Here is a 26,110-nt window from a genome sequence, read left to right as displayed (position 1 = left end):
AAAAAAATAAAAAAATTTAGGGCTTCATCATTTTCTTTACAACCCTATGCTTTTGCATTGTGTTTCATAAGCTTACAATAATGTGGTATAGCTAAGTTATGATACGTAAAAACTACTCTTAAATGACCCTTTAAAAATGTGAAACCACATAATACACCTTAATAAAATTTCGTGTTTTTCGTACCTTTGTGTTCAGTATGGTAGATTAGTATGCGTGTCAACTGGCCAAAAAAGCCGTAAGTATGAGGGCAACCTTGAGCAAATTGTTAAATACAATTTGTACTTTTCAAATGGAAAACAGTGCCTTCAATTCTGTTGTCTTGGCCACAAAAAGTAGTGATCTATATTTTATGTGGTTAGCCTCATTAATTCCAATAAATTTACCCTGTCAATTTTTTTCCAGGAGGGACAACATAGACGGTTCTAGAGTGTTAAAAAGCTTCCATTTGAGCTACAGAAATCCTTTAAATTTCTGTTCAATAAGGAACAACTGTTATGTGGGATTGAACCCATATGAAGAATATGAAGTGAACGCTCTACCGACTAAACTACCAATCCCCCAAAGAAAACAACCCTCAAAGTAAACAGAGTTCATGACTTCATTAATTATATCAAGCATATTGTATCTAGTAAACACTTTTTGAGCACTCTGTCCCAAAAAATGATATATATTTGTAGTTTAGAAATTTAACTCTAAATATCGTTTCTCAAAGGCACTGGATTTTCATGTGTTTAGAGACTTTGCTATATATACTATATAAATGGGATTTCTGTTTCTTTTTAGATTGCGTACAATGAGACCGAGAGATGTTATCTTTCAATACGTGAGATAAAAAGAAGAAAGCGAAACCTCATACCGCGTTGTTATTGTTTTTCTGTCAAAGATTCGAAGCTGTTTTATAAATCTTGATAAAGTTAATAAATTGTTTTCGTTTTTGTAAATTGTTTGTTTTTGTTTCCCATGAGTTTTCGAAATTCATTGCAGCAGATTGGCTTCAAGAAATCGGTGGCTTCAAGAAATCGGTTTTTATAACTAGTGCCGTTATTTTTACGTGAAAAAAAACACACAAGCTGCTTCGTTCGCCTTCTCATCTCCGAAATCGTTAACGCGAAGTCTCTTTTATTATCTGCGTTCCGAGTATTATTTTCCGGTTGAAAGAGTGTACCTTCGACGCGCATCCCCTGAATTCGTGACATTTTCGCACACTACGGATTGTACAACTCGATGTATTGCATTTTTTTCAGAATAAGGGTTTTCACTTTGTAAAAGTACAACTTTGCATGGATTTTTGGCGCTAAATCCATAATTGATGAAGCTTCATCAATGTTGGATTTACGTCGGCCACCACTGACAATATTGTGATTATTATCAATATTTAATTTTATAATTCTGTGAAAAAGAGGTTTTACGAAATTTTTTAGTTATCGTTTTTGTTTATTTTTGCGCGATCTAAATTTCTCGTACCTTCTGAAAAGAAATATTCCGCATATATATATTGCATTTTTGTCAAAAAATCACTACTTTTGCACAACGAGTTGTTGTTGTTCCGCGGAGAGTTTATTTTACAACCTCGTCCACAGGGTTTTCTACGCCTATGATATTCAGTTTTGGTGTATTCCCAGATATCAGCTGCAGTAAGATTTTACCACCTCGCCGTATTATATCAAAGAGAAACAAAAAACACTAGGGACAACTATTGGCTAGTTTCAATTTTGCTTGCAACTTGCGCAATGCTTCGCAACCTTTTTTTTAATTTCTAGTTATACATCTAGTCAGTGTGTTGCTATGAGTATATTTGATACGATGTTGAAAAGTATTATTAGTTCGTGGCTACCAATGTTTGTAATACGATATTCACGACTATTGTTAGTTCGTTGCTACGGATATTTTTGATACGACGTTCACGAGTATTGTTAGTTTGTTGCTACGGATGCTTTTGATACGACGTTCACGAGAATTGTTAGTTTGTTGCTACGGATGTTTTTGATACGACGTTCACCAGCATTGTTAGTTCGCGGCTACGACTGTTTTTTATACGACGTTCGCGAGAATTGATAGTTTGTTGCTACGGAGGTTTTTGATACGACGTTCACGACTATTGTTAGTTCGTTGCTACGGATGTTTTTGATACGACGTTCACGAGTATTGTTAGTTCGTTGCTACGGATGCTTTTGATACGACGTTCACCAGCATTGTTAGTTCGCGGCTACGACTGTTTTTTATACGACGTTCGCGAGAATTGTTAGTTTGTTGCTACGGAGGTTTTTGATACGACGTTCACGAGAATTGTTAGTTTGTTGCTACGAATGTTTTTGATACGACGTTCACGATTATTGTTAGTTTGTTGCTACGAGCGTTTTTGATACGACGTTCAGGAGTATTGTTAGTTCGTGGCTACGGATATTTTTGATACGACGTTCACCAGCATTGTTAGTTTGTTGCTACGAGTGTTTTTGATACGACATTCACGACTATTATTAGTTCGTTGCTACGACGTTCACCAGCATTGTTAGTTTGCGGCTACGAGTGTGTTTGATACGACGTTCCAAAGCATTGTTAGTTTGTTACTACGAATGTTTTTGATACGACTGTTTTTTATACGACGTTCGCGAGAATTGTTAGTTTGTTGCTACGGAGGTTTTTGATACGACGTTCACGAGTATTGTTGGTTCATGGCTACGAGTGTGTTTGATACGACGTTCCAAAGCATTGTTAATTTGTTGCTACGAATGTTTTTGATACGACATTCACGAGTATTGTTAGTTTGTTGCTATGAGTTAAGTCTTGTTAACGCGGCGTTATAAGCATTTTCAAATTCACATCGGTACAATACAAAACATACTTAAAACATATACTAAAATTGCGTTTTAGATATATTAACACTATCAACTTGAATTTGAATTTAAAAGTTCCGTCAATAGCAGGTTGATTATCAAAGATTTTCTTGATATCCTCAATACTACTTGCTGCTGATAATAAAGACGATAAAGCAAAGTCAGGGCAAAGAAATTGTCAACAATCGTTTCGTTTTCCATATAAATGCTAAGTCACTGAAATTTTTCATTCTTGCTGGTTGGTAAGTCCATCAACGGTTAATGTATCATCCTTTTTATTACCAAAACTAAATAGCGGAGCAGCTGTGGTGTTTTTAGTTTTCTTGCCAAAACTGAATGGAAAAGTTCCTGATGTATCATCAGTTTTATCATCGAAACTAAATGATAGTGCAACAGAAGAGTCTTCAGTTTTCTTGCCAAAACTGAATGACGGCGCAGCAGTGGTGTCTTCAGTTTTCTTGCCGAAACTAAATGGAGAAGATGTTGAAGTATCTTCTTTTTTATTACCAAAATTAATTGACTTAGCAGCAGGGGTGCCGTTTTTTTCCTTCCTGAAACTAAACGGAGAAGCTCCTGATGTATTATCTGTTTTAGTACCAAAAGTAAATGCCAAAGCAATAGGTGTGTTATCCAATTTTTTACCAAATTTAAATACTCCAGTGCTGTTTTTCCCTGCAGAAGTATTTTCTGAAGTTTGCGTCACACTTACTCTTGCATCTGGATTATCAGTTTGGCACGCTGGACATTTCATTGAAACTCCATCATTTTGGATTAGACAAGTGGGACAAGACCGGGATCGTTCTTTCGGAGCCAATTTAAAGAAGAAGTTTGGTTTACTTTGAGAGCCTCCAGGCTTTTTAACTTGTTTCGCTAAGTCATTACTGATCAAGTTCTTACACTTCTTAAAGTTTTCCTTAAAATCATTTGCAATTTCTGCTGTCTTAAACCTAAGAGCAAACTGGTCAGCCTTTGTTTCACCATCACAGATATCTGCTTGAGTGAACCAGGTCCACGCTTTGTCTGAATTGTTAAGTGGCGACAATTCCATGGAGGGCATGATAGCATGGTTCGCACAGAGTTTATGTAGGTAGAGTATTCATACCAGGTATAATAACAGGTGAGTCTCCTGGTTTAGAGGTAGGAGGAGCACTCAAACTCGAAGGTGGAGAGCTAGTTGATGCTGTATCTTTAAGCAATGACGACATAAATGGGAAGTTTTGTGACAAAGGAGCACTAGTATCATTGGATTTTTGAATTACATTCCCTGTTGATTTTTCTGAGAAACTGAATCCAGTAAATGGACTGGATGACGGCGATGTCGTTGATGTAACTTGGTTTGTACTAGTTGATGTTGCAGTTGCTGTGTTAATTTTAAACGAAAATCCTGCAAAAGGACTTGGCGAGGTTTTTACTGGATCTTTTTCCTTAAATGTAGTTGAACTGAACCTGTCAAAGCTAGGATATCCGGTAGAACTATCAGCTGGTGCGGCTTGTGGCGTTAGGAATGGGTTGACCTTTTCTTGCGAATTTTGAGCCTGCGTTGTGGCAAAGCTAAATATTGGTTTTCCTTCAGGAGATTCTGTGATAGCATTTTCTGGAGTTTTAAACCTAAAAGCTCCCATAGAAGTTTGCGTAGATGTTGTAGGTGGGGCAGAAACCACTTTCAAATCACTGTTTTGATATTGTTGTACATTTTGATTGGACGCTGGTGTGGACGATTTCTGATCATTGGATGAAGTACTGGCAATATCATCTTTAGAAGCTGATTTCAATTTATCTGTTTTTGTTGTGGTGTTTAAGGGATTCGTCAAATTTTGACATTCAATAAATGATGATTTAAATTGGTCAGCGATTTCTTCAGTTTTAAATTTAATTGCAAACTGCTCTGGCTTCACTTCTCCATCTACAGCATCAGCAGGAGTAAACCAGGTCCAACAAGCGCTTCCTTTTGCTTCTAACATCATATCTGAAGTAATAAAATGGTTGCAACACACACGAAACACAACGTCTCGTCGCATAGTAATACGAGCTTTGTTCGTCTTTTCATTGATCAGTATTTTCACATCGCCAACACCCCGTTCTTTCCAAGAAGCAGCACTTTTGTCAAAGCGATAAAGTTTAGAACGGTGAACAAACTTAGTGCTTTCATCTTCCTCTCCTGTTTCTAAATCACTTTTGGCAGTAAGCTTGACTATAGGTTCAACATAGATATCATCTGTGTCTTGAACAACAGGAGTAGTTGGTGTCTTTCCTTTAGTATCAGTTATGTCAGAGGTTTTTCCTGTAGGCGTTGCCTCTGTTTGATCACGCAGGGTTGGTGCTTCACTTTCTCCACTCTCTTCCCTTACCTGCTCAACATGCTCTGCAAGACCAGCGAAATAACCTTTTTCAAATGATGCCTGTGGGGAGAAGGAATCCCACCAGAGATCTGTAGGTGTCTCCATCCCATTTGTTTGTTGACCAGGTGTATAAGGGCCAAATGGTGCGTTGGGACCAAATGGTATGTTCGGAATAACTTGGTGTCCATGTGGTAGCTGTTGAGGAGCAAGCAAATGCGCTGGTACAAACTGCTGTGGATGCATAATCTGCTGTGGGTGCATAACTTGTTGTTGAAATTGCACATCAGCTTGTGTCCTCAGCATGGCCAATTGCTGGCGTAAGTTTTGGTTTTCTAACTCCTTTGCTGTTAGTTGATCTTCTAAAATACTTTTTTCCACTAGAACAGATACATCATTTACATCAGCAAAAGATGATGACGGGTCATTAATATTTAAATCTTGAGATGGTACAGTAGACTGAAAAGTAAGGCATTTTTTGCTAGAAGGTTGGGTAGTAGCAGCAAAAGCATTATTGGCTTGTAGTTCTTGTAACTGGTCAAGAAGTGTCTCTTTGAATTCTGGCGAATGATCTGAGTTACTGATGCAAGTTAATAACTTTCCTTTAGCCTTAGTATGGTAATAGATATAATCTTTTTCCCCTTCAATGGTTTCAGTGCCACATTCAGACGCAAAGTGGATGTATATCTAGAAAAGAGGTGTTAGCAACCAAAATATAGCATCTATATTTACGAAAATAATTTTTTTTTAAGAAACAGTAATTTTCATTCGAGGCTCGCTGTTGCTTAGTTTTTAAACACTTTCAGCCTAGTTTGTTGCTTAACTATTGCTTAAATATCCCAAATGAAGTGACTAAAATTATTTCCAACCTCGTTCCTAGGACTTTCTTCCAACACATTCATATTGTACTTTTTCTCTCCTGTTAAAAGTGATATACGCATAAACGTAAGAAGAAGACCAGGGAATGAGTTTACTTTACACTATTCTATTAAACTATTTAAAGTTTAATTTCAAATTAAATTTTTTGATAAATTTAAAGCTTTACCATTAAAGTAATGGCAAAGTCCCCCCCCCCCTTGCTATTAAAGTAAAAACATCGTCGTTTCTGTGTTTGTCTGTCTGTCTGTCTGTTATAGAACCACAAAATGCGATATTAAAGGACGGGGAACTCCGTGAAGTTTTTCACGGGCTAACGATTAGTCTCTTTTATAATAGCCGTATTTTGTCTGTGTGTCCGCGAGAAAAACGTCGTGTTTCGGAAACACGAAATATGTTATATAAAGGACGGGCAACTTACGATTTACGAAATAATTTTAATTTTCCAGCGAAGTGATGTGCATATAGTTTGTTTACCTTTATTATTTCTCAAATTAACTTGTCAAATGGATAAATTATGAACTTTTGGTAAAAAAAAAAAAAAAAAATAGAAAATAGAATTTATTTTATACCCATCGGACTTATTAATGTTGCTTGTTTTTACATTCTTTTCTAGTGTTCCGCTATCTAAAGTTGATTAATTTGGATTTTATATTTTAGCTACACTAGCATTGGTTACCACTAGCTAGTTGGAGCTTTAACCAATGTTGTTGACATAAATACACACTTTATTCTTTGTTATTGGATATCTATGTTGGCCAAGAAGTGTCAACGCATAAAATGAATTCGAGAAGGAAAAATGTAAAGTGAAACATACTCTATAACGCAACTGATGACATTTGTCGGCCAACATCGTGGCCGATTATAGTAGTAATTTTTTTATTGTGTTGTTTTTACTGAAAATAGTAAGCATATTCTATATATCGACCCCCTTTTTTCTTCCTTCTTGAATAAAATAACGTCAAGTTAGCTAGCTACCCATACACTCTGGCTCTACTATGGATATTCTTATATGTGAGTATAATAATAAATGATAAGATGTCTTGGAAAAACGATATATGCTTGATAAGATTAATAAGATCTCGGATGTAATCAAAAATCTTAATAATTCAAACTCGTCAGAGAAGACGAAACTTAACTCTTAAGACTTTGGTGTTGGGCCGACAAAGAAGTCATCGTATTGCCGCCCTCCTGCTGCTTCTATAATAGTTTAAAAAAAATCTTCAAATCTGCTCAAAATAGCATCATTCAGTCTAAGGTTTGCTAGTGGGTATATTCCACAGTTACAACAGTTGAAATTGGATGGTTAAACCTAAACATTTTTACTTTTTTTTCAAACCTTCAGCATCTTTACGTATATTCTCCAAGACTCGACTTATAACAGGGCTTTTGTAATATCTTTTGAATTTACGGTAACGACAAATTTTATCATTGCGAACTTATTAATTTGTATTTTCACTTTTTTTGCACCATGACACTGTTAGGCCACGTCGCTGGTCGCATAGTGTCATCACTTTATAATGACTTTTACTTTGAACTTAAGTTTGAATTTTGTTTTCATTTTTAACTTAACTTTGACTTTGACATTTATTTTAGATTTTAATTCGTCCTTGCAAAATTCATTTTACGTGTTGACACTCTTCGGCCACCATAGATATCTTTTATTTTTTAAAACATCTGTAAATAACATTATAACTTGGCTTTCCTTAGCATGTTCGTGGTATTCGACTGAATATTTGTCTCTATCGTATATTCAACAAAATGTAATAAGAGCAATGCAACCATTCAAGGTAAAAGCACGCGTTAATAAGCACCCTTGAGCCTTGATTTTATAAAAATTATGGTCTGTAAGGAAAAAATTACAGTTATACCACGTCGGGTACATACAACTATGGATATCGTCATTTATTTGTACCTAAACGCGAAGTTATAGAAATAGATTTGTTATAAAGAAAACTTAGTATTTTAATCAAATAGTAATAAATAGGCCTTTTTGGGCAAAACTGAGAGAATTGTAGATAAATAAACTTGTTTTAAGTCACATCTTGTTTCAACGCAATAACATATTTGGCCAGTTAAGCTGGGCAGCACTCCCTAACATATGTTTGATACTCGATCGATTTACCACAATAACTTAACCTGGTGGCCTAAGAAAGTTAAAAACGTTTTAATATATTTGGATAGCCTTACACCTAATAAATGGCTTTGTTTTCGGAGTTTACCACTGCAATTATCATAAAAGTTAATAGAGGCCTAATGTTGCTTTGTCAAGTTAATTTTAAAGAGAATAATAGCAATATTAAAAACCTTAATTTTCTTTTCTTAGAGAAGAGAGCTACACTACACCTACCACATATTTTTATTTATTTAAATGTGTAAGCTGTGACAAAAACATTTTTGTAAGAACAGCAGCATATTCAGTGGTGTCGTCACCTTCTGAAAAAATTTGATTATGCAAGAACCGATGCCATACCAACAAACAATTTGTAGATAGCATTGTAGGTTTATTATTTCTTAATCATATTCAAGAAATGATAATTTATAATATTATTATAAATCTGAACAGTCAAACCTAAGCAATAAGCAATTTGTGATTACTGAGTACACTGGGTTGAGCCAATTATAAATGTATACTAAATGGAATGGTTAAAGCATATTAGCATACCTTATTGGTATAAAATTTGGCGCATTTTTAGAAATTTGCGCTTTTTTGCGCAAAATTCTAAAAATGCGCCTGCGCTAATAGTATGTGCACCAAAATTGGTACGCGCGAAATCGCAATTTTTCTTCTTCTAAAATCATATATTTTTTTTTCTCAGATTTTTTATCTTTTTGAATGACTTTTATGACATTTATTTTGTGAAAAATGTTCATATTTGTTGAATTTGTTAATATCAAGAGTTGGTATAGTGCTAACAAAAATTCTAACTATCTTACCATGCACCAAAATTTATACCATTATTATGCGCAAATAGAATGTGCGCCAAAATTAGTACGCGCGAAATCGCAATGAAAGTAGGGTGTGCCAAAATTAGTACCGGCCAAATTTTATAACAACAAGGTAGCTGGGCAGCACATGATCCCTGTGTGCATAGCTAGCTATAACATCCAACCTATAATATCTGACTAGGATAAAAACCTGGGTAACTTCTTTGGAAAAGTAATTGTAATTTAAGTTTCAGTGAACTAGGTAAACATATTAGACCTTACAATGTTTTGATTTTTCGCCACCACAGCTGATCATGAAAAGGAGATATGCAGCTAAGGCCGACAGAAAAGACACTTCCACAGTTGTAGAAAGTGTTGTTTATAAAAAGTGTGTAGTGAGGGAAAACGTTGATCTTTGCGCGTGTACTGTTTGATTTCGTATATTAATTAATAAAAATATCCTTTATAAGAATAATGACCAGCCTGATTGGAAATTTGATATTATTATATAAAAAAAGGTAATTTTCGCAAAGTTTTAAAAATTATAGACTTCAAGCTTTACCATATTACTATCGCTTTCAATTACGCCATTTTTTTTGAATTCGAAATTTGAAAAGTAAAACTTAATTTTTCAAAAGTTTTTTTAAAAGATTATAGGTTCATAAAATTTCGATATTTTTTATTTAAGTCTCTTTTTTGCAACCTATTTATTACTAGAAACGCTTAAAAATTTGCTTCCTGACGTATGCGATGTACGAAGACTTGAAAGGGTTAATTATACCCCCCCCCCCCCCCCCCTCCCCCCATAAATTCTAGATCATGGTGGATCTCGCTGACACCTTTGTGTACCAGCTTTTTTATGTCATGCATAGCGACGACCTTCCCTCTGGATGCTAAATTTACTGTAAAACGCCGTACAGCCAATTACATGTTGATAATTTTTACTCTCAAAGAACATTTTAAGGTGTAGAAGAAAAAACCCCTGACTCAGCCATTCAAAGTACAGTTTCATGGCTTGTTGAGTTTGTAAACATTTTTCCTTGTATAATTTTCGCGGAAATGGGCTTTTTGTTAAATTTTAAATATACGAGGTCACAGTTTCAGCTAACCATTGTTTAAATAAATCTTTTTTTTTTGCTACAACAATCTTATTGTTATGAATTAAGAAGGCTCTGACCATTAAGAAAAGTGAATTATTTTTTTGCGAAATATTTTGAAAAGAAAAGTTACAATTACTTTAAATATGTTTTAAGTATGGTTCCTGCAATGACATAATAAAATTTTTATGTCGTGAGACTTATTATTTCTTCAGAAAATGAGAAATACTTATAATGCGCATGGTTAAAGCCTTATTAAATTCACTCTGTTAACTTCCTTTTTTAATATAGAAAATAAGCAAACAACTTAAACTGTGAAAAGACTTTGCTTCTTATCATACCTGAGCTTGGTTGTACAAGTATTGTAAACTTTTCACTTCGGCATGTTTTAATTCTTCTAACAGGTCACTGGAAGAATATTTCGAGTTTTCTAATTTTAAGCGATTAAACATTTCAGGAATTCCAACTAACTAAAATAAAATGAATACATGCATAAAATGTAAGCAAATATCGCTTAAAATTACTTGGAAACAATCTGAACAAAAATCTTAGGATTTAATTCCTAAATCGTTATTCTTATCTATATTATAATACCCGTATACGTCTGTCTGTCTGTCTGTCACGCAAAATGGTAGTTTAGCTGCGCAATAGCGAGAAGCACGCAATGCGGTATAAAAATGACAGGCGAACCCGTGGATTTTCCACGGGCTATTGACTAGTTTTACTAAATACCCCAAGTGACGAAATTCTAAAGCGACTAAAGTTAGGGAAGACAGAAAACTTTTAAACTATTCCCCGATGTTTATATGCTGATACAAAAAAAAGGAAACAAAACGCAAAGTGACAACGCTATCAAAAGAAAAGGCAATTTCTTTAGCATGAAGTACATGCAAATTCGCGAAATTTTTGCGATATATCGATACAATTTGCAAAATAAACTAGTCAGCCATTTGTAAAAAATCGCAAAAATTACATCTTGCAAAAAACCAAAAAAAACCAGATCTGCGAAAATTTGGTATTGCTCGCAAAAACTTGTTAGGTGAACATCAATAAGAACTAGGGCTGAAGTATGATTATTCTTCCTAATAATCCTCACCAATTACAGTCACACTATTTACACTATTACAGCCTTAGTTTTATAATGACTGCACATTTTATCTCCGTTACTTTTCGCTTGTTACCAGCACTTGTATCATTAGTTATTTTTTTCGTTTCTTTCATGAGAAATGGGAAATGTGTTTATTTGGTCATTTAAGACTAAACTTTTACATTTCAGAGATAAGCCGTCCTAACAAAGGATCGCATGAACCAAAGTTAGTTGAAACTTCTCACTTCGGCATATTATAATTTTTCTAACAGGCCACTGAAAAAATATTTTGTAATTGCTAGTTTTAAGAGATTCAACATTTCAGCAATTCCAACTGACTAAATAAATTAAATTTCAGCAGAAAGCCACCAGCAATGCTTCTTATCTTTTATATAAGTTTAGTTGTTCTTTTTCGCACTTGTCCGTTGACGAAGAATTATATTAGTTTAATCGTTTCTTCCGAGCTGTTGTTTTCCTTGGAAGAAAAATTGTTTACTTGATGCGTAAGAATAGCAATCAGTAATGCGACTAGTTTTGTTTTCATAGTTTGATCAAAAAACAAAAACAATAGTGTAAGTGAAGCATCCCGAAATATTTTACAACATAATGCAAAATTTCAGTTCTTCGCAGAGATGATGCGCTTTAAAAAGAAGGGGGAGCAATGAAAAGAGGAAATTAGGACAAAACGGGTTTATGTTGATTGTTAAGTATTTCAATACTAGATTCACGTCACCTAAACTTGTCAAAGTTCTCTTCTTTTAACACATGTTTACAGCGGACTTAGGTAATTTGGTTAGGCTCCAACCCTCAAAAGGTGTTAAATGTTACTGACTTCTGTGTGGCCATTTTTCTTCAATTTCGGGACCTTTGTTGAGCACTGCCGTGGATTATTTTATAAGATGGTAGCGTTAGAAAGTGACTAATGCATTTTAATCGCTACTTACCTAACTCAACATGGCTGAAAAGGTGCCATTTTCTCAATATTTCATAGAGTCCATTTGTTTCAGTCTAAGCTTCATGAAGGCTACTTTTCTTTTCGAAAAACTACAGTGAACTCTCTCTTCATTTTTTGTATTTACCAAATTTTAGCGCCTTGTGTTTCAGATTGTTCGCATTTACTCTACGTTTTCGATAAGCAAGGGAGTTGCCACTCTACTTAGGTCACCTTATGCATGTGTTTTAGGTCTTAAATTACTAGAACACATACCCCCACAAACCAAGAACTTTTAACCATATTTGTGCATATATGTCTTGAACTAATTGAGATTATTTTGCAGGTCACTTTTACCGAATAGTACACAGGTTGAGTTAAAGATCTAGAATTGATTATGAAAAAAACAAGACAGCAAGCTATAATAATGATCTAGGATATGTGTAATATCAGCGGATACTTCTCAATGACGTTGGTGCACATCTCTTCCATCTTAATATCTCTGACAGTCACTTCTTTTTACCATACCCTTTACTCTACACACATTTGATTAAAGGAATTGTTTTATGGGGTGAGATGTTAACGGATAGTTATAGCATCGTCGCACATAATGTTTGCAAGAGATTATGCATATGCGCAACAACAATCAGACTCTTCTACTTTTTAAAAAATGAGAAGACGAGTTCGAGGAAAGCACTTTTAAAGGATAATCGCATAGATGTTTGCAAGTGCCCTGGGACGGAGTGGTGATGTAAGGTGTCAAAGAAACGTTTTAAAGGGTAATAACATCAACGCTTATGAAGATGAGTAAAAAATACAATCCTTTTAAAGATATATGCCTACTAAAATATGGCTTTGTGCAAGAGAATTCGGTGATTCAAGTCAGATCAACAAAATCAGATCCTGCGTTTAATAGTACTGCAGGTAATTATCACACAAAAGTAAGTACAAACAATCTATCTACCGATTCATCAGCAATGAGTAATTTCATCTGTTTAAATTTTTCTTCCTCAGAAGGTACATCATTCTGTAGATGCCACTAAAGGTAAGCAGATATATACTTGGGAAAACGCTGGAAGGCAGGCACAAAATACAAATATAAAATAAAATGAAACACAGAACGACTTTAGGCAATTCATATGTAAAATTAGTATAACTAAAGCTATTTAGGCTTAAAGGTGATAACATGATACTGTAAACGACTAACCTTCAGTTTGAAGACAGCTGGATGACCGGGACATAATTGTGAACCCTTATCAGCCCATACCTAAACAAAAGAATCCATTTGCATAATGCTTTATAGTTAACTACGAGCCTGTCAGAAATGTTTTATTAGCTTAGGTTCTACCAACGTTTGTAAAAATAAAAACGAAGCACCCCTATTATTAGGAACCCCACCCTTCTTATTTTGAGAGCACCCCTCCCCCCATTCTAATTTAAACTAATATTCAAAGACATCAGAAAGCATTTTTTTCGTTGTTGTTGTTAAAAAAATAATGTAATCTACAAAAAGCGATGTTGAAAAGACAAAACAAATTGATAGCGAGAAAAAGTTCTAGCTAACTAAAATTGCACTCCTGCTAATTCCTTTTGTCCACTTTGTCTGTCTTTCATGGCCACTAAATGTGACTAAAAATACCTGGTACTTTTAAAACTTACAGCAAGATCTCAAATGGGATCGATAAGTCTTGACCTGACATTGAACACTAGGTGGATCGCTAAGTGCAGGTAGATTGTGTTGCCCACCCAGGTGGAGCTTTTAGTATACATTGTGTGTCGCAACACCAGTGGGGCACTTACACCGATAAAACATTTTGGATTTAATACCTTTTCTGCAAAATAACTTTCCCGCAACTATAGGAATATAGACACACCTGTTGTTACTCTATGACAACAAAAACAGTTCCTAAGCTTTATTCTTTGCAGAATAATTTCAAGCTGTTCATGCGAAAGTGCACACCAAAGATCAAAATTGTTCCAATTGTTTTCAGTACAAAGGCGAAAATCACAGTGTTATTGTGAGTTTGAAACAATGCCTATTTGACAGTGACAGAGCATCTCTTAAACAGCTAAAGGTTCATACCCAACGTCTACAATATGAGCTTAACGTTATCCGAATTATGGTTAATAATATGTTTTTAAGCAATATTTTTTTAACTAGGGTTCTCTTTAAGAACCCAATGTCTTTGAAATATTTCTCCTAATTTAATGATAAACAAATGGTAAAAAATGCTTCTCATGTTTATTTTTTATTCATTTATTCTTTCATTCATTCATTCATATCCATTTATTTATTGCGCAGATCTCAAAAAAAGTACATTGGATAAAAGAGTAAAGTTTGGTAAAGAAGTAATATCGCTTTTAAATAAACTTTTAATGGTTCATTTTATTTTGTCAAAACGAGCAAAATTACTAACCTTTGCACGGGAAGGATCTATGGGATACTTGCTGCATAACGAGATCACTAAAAAAATAAGATAGAAGTATTCAGTGATGTTCAACATTTCCCTAATCGTTGTCTGGTATATCGTTATTCTAAAGATATTGTAAATGATCGTGGTTCCCTGTTATAAAATCCACCGTTTAGACTTTGCAGAATGTACCTTTTACCGTCCAAGTACTTTAAGCTTCTGTATGGTGTAGTTATTAGCAATGTTATTCAGAATGGGCGAGGAGGAAGAGTAATATCACTGGAGTTCTTTCTAAGCCGAATAATGTACAGTAAATACGGGGTTTAACCCTCCACCTCAGGTGTCCCTTATCAATAAGTACGTCCCCATTAATACACAACCCTCTTAATTCAACATCATTTTGGTTTCACTTACATTGCTCTCTGTTTGGCTTAATTTAAATATTTTGTTCCCCTTTCATTTAAAGAGTCACAATTTTTTAGTATGCAATTTTCTGAAATAAGCACCTCCTTTGATTGTGAATTTTTAAACAAGAACGCCCTATAATTCATTTTAAAAAAATGGCTTCATGTAATAAACCCTGTGTAAATAGACACTCATCTTAAATAACCTTCCAAGAGATAACTCAGGAAGAGGGCCTATTAGAGGTTAATTTATTTTAAAGATGTTTAAGGGATGTAAAAAAGGGTTATTAAGGCTGTGTACACATGCATCTTCCAATGAATTCAAACTAAGTTAGTATTTGGGTACACTTAAGAACAGTTTGAATATGGCTGTAATCATAAATCGTAGTAAGCCTCAATTCATGTTTACATGACAATACCCATACCATATTAAACCACACAATAGGTTTTAAGGTCAAACTCCCATGAAAGGCTTATGCAAATATAAAAACACCACATTGACTTCTTCACATAATATTCTCAATGTAATTATTTTAAACAGTAGCACTTTTTATCCAAAAACAATGTAGATTCTACAGAAGTAGTTAAAACAAAGACTACTCATATCATTTTCAATCAATTGTTTAAACTCCGAAATCATAAACAACATTTTGCATATGGATGAGCTTTATATGCTAAATTTTGTCAACAGTCACAACCTTTCTATGCTTGAAAAGTTTAATAAAGAAGAATTCGTGTAACTAATAAACTAAATTTTAAAATGTTTCAAATGCAACATTCAAATTTCCAGGTAAGCAAAAGTTTTAATTTCCAATTGGTATAGAAGGTTGTACCAATATGAACTTTGACTCCATGTTTTACAAATTAAGTACATTATTGGAAGTCAGATAAGAACAAAACTTTGAAAGAGACTAACTGATCATATTATTACCTTTGATGAGAATGTCCTTCTGTGTGCGACAGAGTTCTAAGGATCTAAAAAAAATAATCAAAATATATGAAAGAAACAAAAACAATGTAATGATATTAAAAAAGTGTTCGTAAAACAAGCTTCTGGTCTGTTGTGTCATAGGTAATATATATTATGCTTTCATTCGGAAACATGTTTTAAAAGTTTGCTTAATATGTCATTGTTATTAAAGGTTGCAATTTCTTGGCATAAAATCGTTTTTGATTATATTTCCACATAAAAGTTTGTATACGTTTATATTTAATATACATTGTTTATGTTTGATATTTTTTTTATTATTATTGTAAAATTTGTTTTTGGTTTTGTTTGGTTTTGTGGTTGTTCGTAATGCTATTGTTGTAAATGTTTATGTGCCATCACATATTTTATGTAAGTTTCATAAAATCTTTTTTGGTTAAATTGATTTTTAGGGTAATTGTCAGTTTTTGCACATTTCTTTCAAAGAAAATAACATGTTAGAAAAAAACTCAGTTTAAGAGAAAACCTTCAAATTAAATCAAATTAAGTTTCAGACAATTGCTACTAATGATATTAATAAAGTTTACACGTTGTACCGTGTCTATGTATGTTCCTTGTGTATCGTGCTATTTTTTCATATATACTAGCTTTTTAGTGTTTTGTACATAGACAACATTAGACATTGTAAGGCGGTCCAAAAAGAACAAAGGTCAAACGGAAATATCTGCTAACATATAAAGTGACTGAAGCACTTGTAGGTAGTAAATTATTTGTTTTTGTATTTGTTTGTATTTATTCAGAATTATTTTTTAATATTTATTTGTATATTGCCATCCCTACACGTACACATGTATAAAATATATGCAAGTATATCTACTGTGCTTGGCCAGCTAGTAGTAAAAATTGCATAAAATATATGATGGCACATCAAACAATTATCAATTAGTATTTATATTATGGTTTAAATAGGTTTCTATGTCAAAGATTTCAAGACACAAACAGTTAGTGGTTAAAAACTTATTTAAAACAAAATAGAGTAAACTGCAGTAGAGCCAATCATTTTAAAGCTTTAACCCTATTTACCCTGTGACTGTTTTGCTTGGCGTGAACGCATGCGAAGTTAGTTTAAATCACAAAACGAAATTTTGTACTTTTTGACTGGATTATTGGAGAGTTACAAAAAAAATTACACTGACCTGGTATTTAAAACTGCAAGGCTTGCGAAAGATTAGAATATAATTAATAAAAAGTTTTAGCAAATTAAACTAGTAACTTATTGCTCTTAAATTTGCTATATATACTACTATTAAAACAAGAAAATTTTCCCCAGGACTTTTAAAAATATAACGAAATTCTAAATATTCGTGATTACTGAACTTTCAAACGTAGCAGTAGTACCTAGTTGGATTAGAAAAATGACAGTATCGTCATACAGTACCATATTTCTGTATCTAGTTGAATTGGATTCATCGCAGTATCGTGATTTAGTACCACATGCTTCTTGGTTTATTGCATCATGTTAATAGAGTTTGTGCTTAATTCATTTACTGCATCATGTTGACAGATTGATGAATTTAGTAATTTAATGTTTAGTGTTTTAATGTTAAGGTGTTATAGTTGTTGATTAAAGTTGTGTGTGCAGTGGCTGCTGATCATACATCAGAAAAAATTTGTGATCAGGGCAGTTTGATGGTAGCATGAAAGTACAGAGTCCTCCACAAAAAAATGAGAAACTGCATCAAGTAAGAAAAAATATAATGACATCATCATCACCATCATTCTCAGCCTAACGTCCGTTTTCCATGCTAGGATGGGTTGGACGGGCTATATTAATGACCCTCTTCCAATCTGATCTAGACTGTGTTAGATCTAAACTCAACTTCCTCTGTATCAAGTCTGTCCTTATAACCTCCTGCCTAGTCTTTCTCGGTCTGCCTCTTGGCTTTGCTATCAAGTCTCTACACTTTCTTACCCAATTATCCTCCTCCATTCTTTCCAAGTGCCCCAGCCAATTCAATCTTCTTATCTGGATAACATCTTTAATTCTACGGAGACTTAGCCTGCTTCTTAGCTCATCTGAACTCTTTCTGTCTCTCAGACTGGCGTTACACGTCCACCTAACCATTTCAAATATCATTCCTTTCTAAACGGTCAAGATCTTCCTGCTTCACTGCCCATGTCTCACTACCGTACAACATAACACTTCTTACACAGGCCTCATACAACCTACCTTTTAACTCAATTGACAATTGACAAGACTCTGCTAGTCAACAAAGGAAGTAACTCTCTGAACTTTTTCCAAGCAGAACCTATCCTGCAAGTAACACTTCTTCCAACACCCCCTTTACTGCCCAACATATCACCTAAGTAACAGAAGTTCTCAACTTTAACGAGCCACTGTTATACATCATTGAAGCTGGAAATACTTCATTCTCTATAATCTCACCTTTGCAACGCTTGCATACAAACTGAATGTCAGCTATTAACCTTCCACTAATACTACTGCACTTCTTATGTACCCAATGCTTGCAAGTCTGACAAAAAATTAAGTTACTACCAACCCCTTTCCTGCAAACTCCATAAGGCCACTTTCCAACTACAAGGTCACACTTGGCTGCAACTTTGCTGTGTTTACCTTTAGCCCTTTCTCTTCTGGTAATTTCTTCCATTTCTAAAAACTTTTCAACTAATTCTTCCATCGACTCTGCTATGAGAACCAAATCATCTGCATACAATAACTTCCATGGACAACCTGTTCTGAACTCCATTGACAGCGCTTCTAAGACTAGAACAAACAACAAAGGACTAAGTACAGAACCCTGATGTACACCAACATTTACACTAAATTCATCACTAAGTGAATCGTTAATCCTGACACGCCTTCTAGCATTGTTGTACATAGACATAGACAAGTCTAAGGAAATTTTAAAATAATTAACAACATGCCATATCAATCAAGGAATGAAGTTAGAGTTGTATTGCATCAATTTATTTACTAGTTAAAGGGATAAATTTACTTGGTTGGGAGGCAAAATTCATTGAGTTATAAATTTTTAAGACATTTTCAACAACCTGTTCATAAACAAAATAATTCAGAAATTTTTAAACAAATTCTTTTCATTGTGTAGAGCTTGAAACTTACTTAAGTAATTATGGGGTCACATGCTTTTGACAAACTGATTTTTTATTCTGTTGCATTTATAGTGAACAAAATAAGATATAGCATTATGTGTTTTCAAAAACAGTCAATGACGTTTCCAACAAGCTGACTCCGAAACGAGCAGGTTGGCCCAGCTTCGGGGATTTTTCATTAATTTCCATCTGAAATGGCCCGTAGTTTCCTATGTGGGAGGTCAGATCAATTATTTCCATCCGTTTTCCAAGTTATTTAGTCTCTAACTTATAAGTGCTAAGAAATTGCTTCACTAAAAATTAGAAGCTATTAATTTCAGGCTACTTTGTTTAATGTGATTACGTATTATCATAACAGTTATTTTCCTTGTCTGTAAATGAGCCAATAAAATCCTTTTTGCAAAAGTCATAGACATACACTAACTGTGTTATATTACATAAGACTGGTCATAAATACCTTTCATAGGAAAATAACGCATCAGGATAATTATGCATTGCTTCGTTTATTCCCCCCATTAAATTATGAACCCTAAAGATAGTAAAGTATAGAAAATGACAAATATTGCAAAACATTTTAACATACAAATAAGTCTGACCAACATACCTGAAATCCTGATCTTGGATACTAAGGTAATTCTCTAGTTGTCTACAATAAAAATTTAGCTTAACGAGTCCCTACACAGAAATATAAACAGAAACAAAATGATAGCAATGGTACAGACCTTTTCGCTTGCACATAGTCTTGTGCATAGAAATACAGACACGCAAATTCAAAAGCTTTACCCTTTTTCTAAAATAAGAAACTATAAATTAATTGCATTAGTTATATCTATGAAAACAATAGAGACTTAGAAGGATAGTTATTAAAATTTATTATCGAATTTTTATTAAATAAAATATATATTATCATGTCATAAACAAGCGTGTTTATTTTAGGCTAGGATTTGACAGCTACAGCTGTCATTGATGGGCAATGATTGTAATCGTCTTTGGCTATTTATTAGTTGAGGAGATAATTAGAGGATCGAAATCTACCAATCAGATCTCACTACCTAAAGTAATTAACTTTTTGGTGTAAAAAATAAATTATTTTCTATTTTTTTTTCAAAAATTTATATCAACTGTCTTTTATTGAAAAAAGATCTCAGAAAAAGTTTTTAAATGCACACATAGATCTTCTTACTACTCTGGTTTGTTATTGCCCATAATTGTTTACAATTTGCCTGTGCCTTACTAGTCAGCAGCACATGGTTATTTAATCAGTAGTACTAGTATTAAAAGCTTACCTTTGATTTCATATAAAAGAGGTTGGAAAGTTGTTTGGGAATCCTTTTAATTTTTTGAAAAATCTTTATCCGTTCTCAAAATTTTTGACTTTAAAGTTCCACTAATTATGCATGACATTGTCTACCGGATGTAAGTGAGGTTGTATTTTTAATGGTTTTACCAAGATATGATATAATGTCATATCGATTATGGGTTTTTTATGTGCAAGTTTAATGTAGTCGCGTATATCATTAAAAGTAATCAAGTTTTAATACTTTTACAAAAAACCTGTGAAGTCACACGCAGTTTTAGTGAGTCACACACATTCAAGAGCACTTCACATGCACATGAAACAAGATTAAAATCTTACATAACATTTCAAATTGAAAAAACATTAAAAATATTTTTCTAATTTCTAAATTCCAAAACCTTATATTTCCTCGTTTTAATAAAAATTGAAAAGCTTACCTCATGTGGACTTTGCAATTTTTCTTCTTCTTTTTGGATGTATTTGTCAACATTGTGTGAAGTAAATATCTGTCCTAGAGAAGGACTTATATTGGCAGGTGCTTTAAACATCGTTTACACTTGCCTAAACCAACAAAAGTAATAGTGACCCCCAAAAAGTCTCAAAAAAATTTTGTCTGCTGCACTACCTGCAGGGGTTATCAATGCCCAAAATAATTATCTGGATCAACCCCTGAAATTTGCAGATGAGATGCCTTTTCAAAACTGAGCCGCTGTGTGAGTTGACCACTTACACAGATTCAAACCTTATTTGTCATAGTCGCACGAATAAGCAACCATTTGTTTTTAGCATACTACGTAAATTTCTCTCATTTGCCAGTATTTCCTAGTGGTTGGAATAAGTACAACTACCTCTGCGAATGGGAATCTATCAACAAATCAGATTTAGAAACACAATTTCAAAACAAGGCTTAGAATTTCAAAACAATAACTAAGTTGATGAAAAAGAAAAGTTTAACTTTTTTAAGTATAAAAAATAAAAAAATGTCTTATCCGTTACATGTAGTTTTATTTCTCAGGACATAATGGTCTGGTAAAATAAAACTACTCCCCAAAACACTACCCCAATAGGGGTACCCCATGTTCTGCAACAGAATCAAGAGTTTCTGCAAAATTGTGTTACATCTTCAACATGTTTTATACATTTGCAACAAAATTTACCTGTGTTCTATATGTATATATTAACATTATTTATGCATCGTTTTAACATTTTTTAAATACAATTTGTGAAAACAACATAAACAAACATTGGGTTCCTAAACAAGTGTGACATTGCAGAAATAAACAGCTGTTTGAATTAGTTAAAAAATTGATTTTTAACCGCTATAAAAACCCTGGGAAAAACTTGATAAGCTTTGTTAGCTTTATTTCTTGAAAACAATTGTGAAAACAATCCTGTTGAACTCATCACCAAGTCGTGGTTTTACTCAGTTTTTTGTTTTTGTTGGAGCACCGTACTCTTTTTTTTCTGTTTAGAAGTTAGTTAATGCATGTTTTTTCCAATGTTTTAATGTAAGATACATATAAATACTAAAAAAAGGTGCCACTGATGAATTTTGCTGCAAAAATCTTGAAGATTCACATGTTGAGCAGACAGAAGGCTATCATTACCCTGACTGTTTTATGACAAATAACTGGTTCGCATACGTGTTTATTTACAGAGTAAAGGGGGTTAGAGGTCTTGGCAAAAAAGTATTCCTAGTGTGACAAAAGTTGTCACTGGCCATTGCTAGATTTGTTCAAACTACTTATTTAAAAATGCAACCTAACAACACATTAAACGCATCGTTTCCTTTTTTAACCCAGTCCTTAGTGAAAATTACGATGTAAAAAGCAGAAGGTTTTTAAAACACATATTTTTACAGATGGAATTTCATTTTAGAAGCAAAACCACTCACCTATTTCTCTAAATTGTCATCATAATTAGCGAGGCTGACTACGCTGTTGTTTAGACGTCCATATTACCCGGAGTGCTTCGGGCGTTTTAAATTCCTAGAAAAGTATAAAAACATAGAGAGCCCCAACCTCGTTCTCAGGGTATCTAGCTTTTTTGCGCTGCCATGGTGGCCCTATAGTTCCAAGAATTCTTGATATATTGTATAAGCATGTATTCCTTGATGTATTTACTAAATGTCTGTTAATAATATACCTAGTGTAATATTCTCGTGCGTGTGTAACATGTATCACTAGATCATCTCCAGTTATCTTAGTACGTATCAACCTTGTCCCCAGGGCTTTTTGCACTCGTCCATTTATGGGGTTGTATACCAGCAAATTGATAACTGAGATACGTTGGCGTAGGTATACCACCATGACCATGCTATATGCTATCACTGCGCAATCTGTTTTGCATAGGTGGTGGCGGGGGTAAAAAAAGTGAGGTTAAAACTCCAGCTTGATATCAAACAAAAGTATACTTTTTTGTACTCAATCAAATTAAAAAAAAACTAGCATTAGGGAATTTCCCTTTACTCGTATTCTGTATAGTATGAATATATAATATTTATGCTATTGCGCATGACGTCATATGATTTTGTTTATATTATTTAATATGATTATGTGTTAGTATTTAATGTATATATGATTTCATATGATTTTGTGTTGGTGACTGGCATTTATATATCATTTAATATTATTTTGTGTTGGTGACTGGCATTAAAGGTAATTTCCCTTTGGTCGACGTCGTCTGCACCAGAACGAACATTTCTCTATCTCTACTGTGGCTATTTTTGTCGAAAATAAAGTAGTTTTAATTTTTGGACCAACTTTGGCCCCTAAAATGGCATTTAGGTGACAATAATCAAAATTTTGATGTCACCATTATGTCCAGCATACTTTTTTTGTTAACTTTGCCAATTTTTGTTCAAAATGAAGTAGTTTTAATTTTTGGACCAATTTTGGCCTAAAATGACATTTAAGGTGGCAAAAAATCAAAATTTTGATCTCACCACCATGTTCAGCATACTTTATTTGCTTACTGTGCCAAATTTTGTTGAAAATAAAATAGTTTTAATTTTTGGACCAATTTTGGCCTAAAATGACATTTAAGGTGGCAAAAAACCAAAATTTTGATGTCACCATCATGTTCAGCATACTTTTTTTGTTAACTGTGCCAAATTTTGTCAAAAATAAAATAGTTTTAATTTTTGGACCAATTTTGGCCTAAAATGACATTTAGGAAACAAGAAATCAAAATTTTGATGTCACCATCATGTTCAGCATACTTTTTCTGTTACCTGTGTCAAATTTTGTTGAAAATAAAGTAGTTAGTTGCTTGGGTACGAAGTTTAAATCTGTGACGTTGCAATTGACCATTTGGGACAGGGTTAGTTACCAATACTATCCTCCTCTCAGAGGAACGTGAAATCCCAGGGTCGATTTTTTCTCAAAAAATGCTCCGAAAGAAAAAAACGACGGTTTTAAAGAATTTCCTACGCCTTCTCCGGGCGCGGAAATTCAATTATTATAGATGGTATATACTATATTATTTTTTTGTAACTTGAGTCACGTGGATGCCCAGGAACAACAGCAGGACAGTTTCTAAAACGATTTTTAAATTCTATAAAAAATCTTGGCGGAGAAGAGTTATAATTTTTTAATTTTAGAATTTTAACGCCAATAACCAACCTCGTCCCCAGGGTCTTGTGGCCCCTGAGCCGTTAACAACTTCATCAACAAGGCAAAATGCCCTGGGAACGAGGCTGGCCAAATCTTCCTTTAAAAAGTCGTTAACATTACTGGAAAGGGCGTAAAAAGTACCCTAATTTCGTCTGAGGGGGTAGTTGCAAGATCTTTACGTTTAAAGAATGGGTATTTGGATTCGCAAATTCTGGAAAATAAAAACCAGATTTTTTTTACCAATCATTTCATAATCTTATCCCCAGAACTGCTTTTTTGCTTTCGTGCTGGCACCGCGTTAATCAAATATCAAAAACGAAAAAAAGGCCTTGAGAACGAGATTAGTCATTTGAGTAAGGGAAAAGAACAACCTCGATCCCAATGATTGTAGCCTTTTTCGATGATATGGGGATAAACCTTATATCAAAAAACACTACAGGCCCTGGAATTGAGGTTGGGATAAAGAACTGTGCTTGAGTGTTACTGGAAATAAAATGCAAGAAACGAATCGATCCTATCATATCAAGAAAATTCTAATTATGAAAACCCATCACATAATTGTTAGATTATGACGTCAGTCGTGCTAATTTAGCCAAATTCATACGGCGCGGTCAAGTTTGTCTGAATTCACTTGTAGGGAAAAAAATCATAATGGCGGCGATTGTTTTGATGTACTTGGCTAGATAAATAATAATAAATCGAAGAAAAACGTTGTATATTGCAAAAGTATATAGTTTATTTATGATATCGATTATTAAAGTTTATAAACATGGACAATACAAAGGATGTTAGCAATTATAGCTTTGAGGAATGTTCAGAATGGCTAAAAAATATAGGTCAGTGTGCCACAGGAAATGTTCAAGAACTGCAGATAAAAATTAGAAAGTTTATGCGATATCCTCGTTTAGTAAAACGTCTAGAAGACAAAGCAAATAAAAATTACAAGTTTAGTTGTAGCTTAGATCCCACAGATATTCCTCCAACTACAGCTAAATGGTGTAAAAAGGATGAGGATCTACCACTCATCAATGAAGATATATTTAAGAACTACTGCAAAATGAAAACATATGGAAGTTTAGGCCAGCAAGAAAAAGCTATTAGAATGTTATAGAGTAGAAAGATAGTAACTGTTAAAACTTTAGTTGATAATTTGTGTACATATGTAAAAGCAATGGTCAAAAAGTCATATGGTACTGAAGCAAGGCCAGCAGTGCTTGTTTTTGAAAATGGGTACCCTCAAAAAGCTCATTGCAGTTGTCCAGTTGGTGCAAGTGGCTTATGCTGTCACGTTCTTGCAGTTTTGTTATTTTTAAAACATTTCAACGACACTGGCAATCAAATTTTGGAACTGACTGTGACACAACAGTTACAAAAATGGCATCGGCGGTCTAAAAAAGGCTCTATTCCAATGGTTCCATTAAAGGCTATAAAAGTTAAGTCAGCAAATGTAAAAAAGAAAAATGGAAAAGTTGTTCTTAATGCTGCAGATCCAAGTGAATCTTATTTTAAAAGAGATGTCACTTCAATTATGAAAACTTTAAAGGAAAAACTCAAAAATGAAAAACCTGTAGAACAGCATGTCTACCAAGTGTTAATGAAAACTGATTTGGGAAAAACTACCTCACTTGGCCAACAACTCCAATACAAATACACATTAAAACTAGCCAATGCTTTAGCTGATCATGACTATTGTGGTGTAGCCTTATACAACGAAAATATTATAAGACATGACATTAACAAAGAGCAAAGAATAGTAGAATATGTCCACAAACCAGTTTCTAAAACAAACACTACCAACATAATAAACAAAATAGTTAATCAAAATAAAGTAGCTGTCCAAATTGAAAAATCATTTACAGTGTATACTCATAAAACAGATGAAATTAAAAATTTACATGCTGATATCAATAAACAAATGAACCCAAATAATAAGGAAGTAATAATAGACATCAGTTTTTTAGAAGCTCCAAAGCCATGTGGTACAAATTATTTTAATATTTCTCAGAACACCACTGAGTGGCAATCTGCTAGATATATGAAAATTACTGGTAGTAGACTACCAGCCCTTCTTGGTATTTATGGGCGAAAAACGTTTCAAGAAATGTGGGATGTTGTGAAATTGGGTAAACCTGAAAAGGATATATCTTTCATACCAAATAGAGCCTGTGGTCAAAAATTTGAGAATGATGCTATCAAAAATTTTCAGTTAAAGTCAAAAGCAACTGCACAAAAAT

At 33.8% G+C, this 26,110-nt stretch overlaps 1 protein-coding gene across 1 annotated transcript; it reads right to left on the bottom strand.

Annotated features, from left to right (window-relative positions):
* Nucleotides 1–1,695: 1,695 nt before the first annotated feature.
* On the bottom strand, nucleotides 1,696–22,264 carry LOC130636517 (E3 SUMO-protein ligase RanBP2-like). The gene is given in 12 exon segments (XM_057446262.1): nucleotides 1,696–3,912; nucleotides 3,914–5,858; nucleotides 10,414–10,542; nucleotides 13,055–13,129; nucleotides 13,298–13,357; nucleotides 14,508–14,554; nucleotides 15,837–15,880; nucleotides 19,423–19,494; nucleotides 19,570–19,611; nucleotides 19,688–19,755; nucleotides 20,700–20,823; nucleotides 22,157–22,264. Coding segments are annotated over 11 exon segments (3,444 nt in total). The 5' UTR covers nucleotides 20,811–20,823; nucleotides 22,157–22,264; the 3' UTR covers nucleotides 1,696–3,061.
* Nucleotides 22,265–26,110: the final 3,846 nt, after the last annotated feature.

Source organism: Hydractinia symbiolongicarpus, chromosome 3 (assembly GCF_029227915.1).
Source record: "Hydractinia symbiolongicarpus strain clone_291-10 chromosome 3, HSymV2.1, whole genome shotgun sequence".
Classification (NCBI taxonomy): Eukaryota; Metazoa; Cnidaria; class Hydrozoa; order Anthoathecata; family Hydractiniidae; genus Hydractinia; species Hydractinia symbiolongicarpus.
This window is presented reverse-complemented; position numbering and strand designations above follow the sequence as displayed.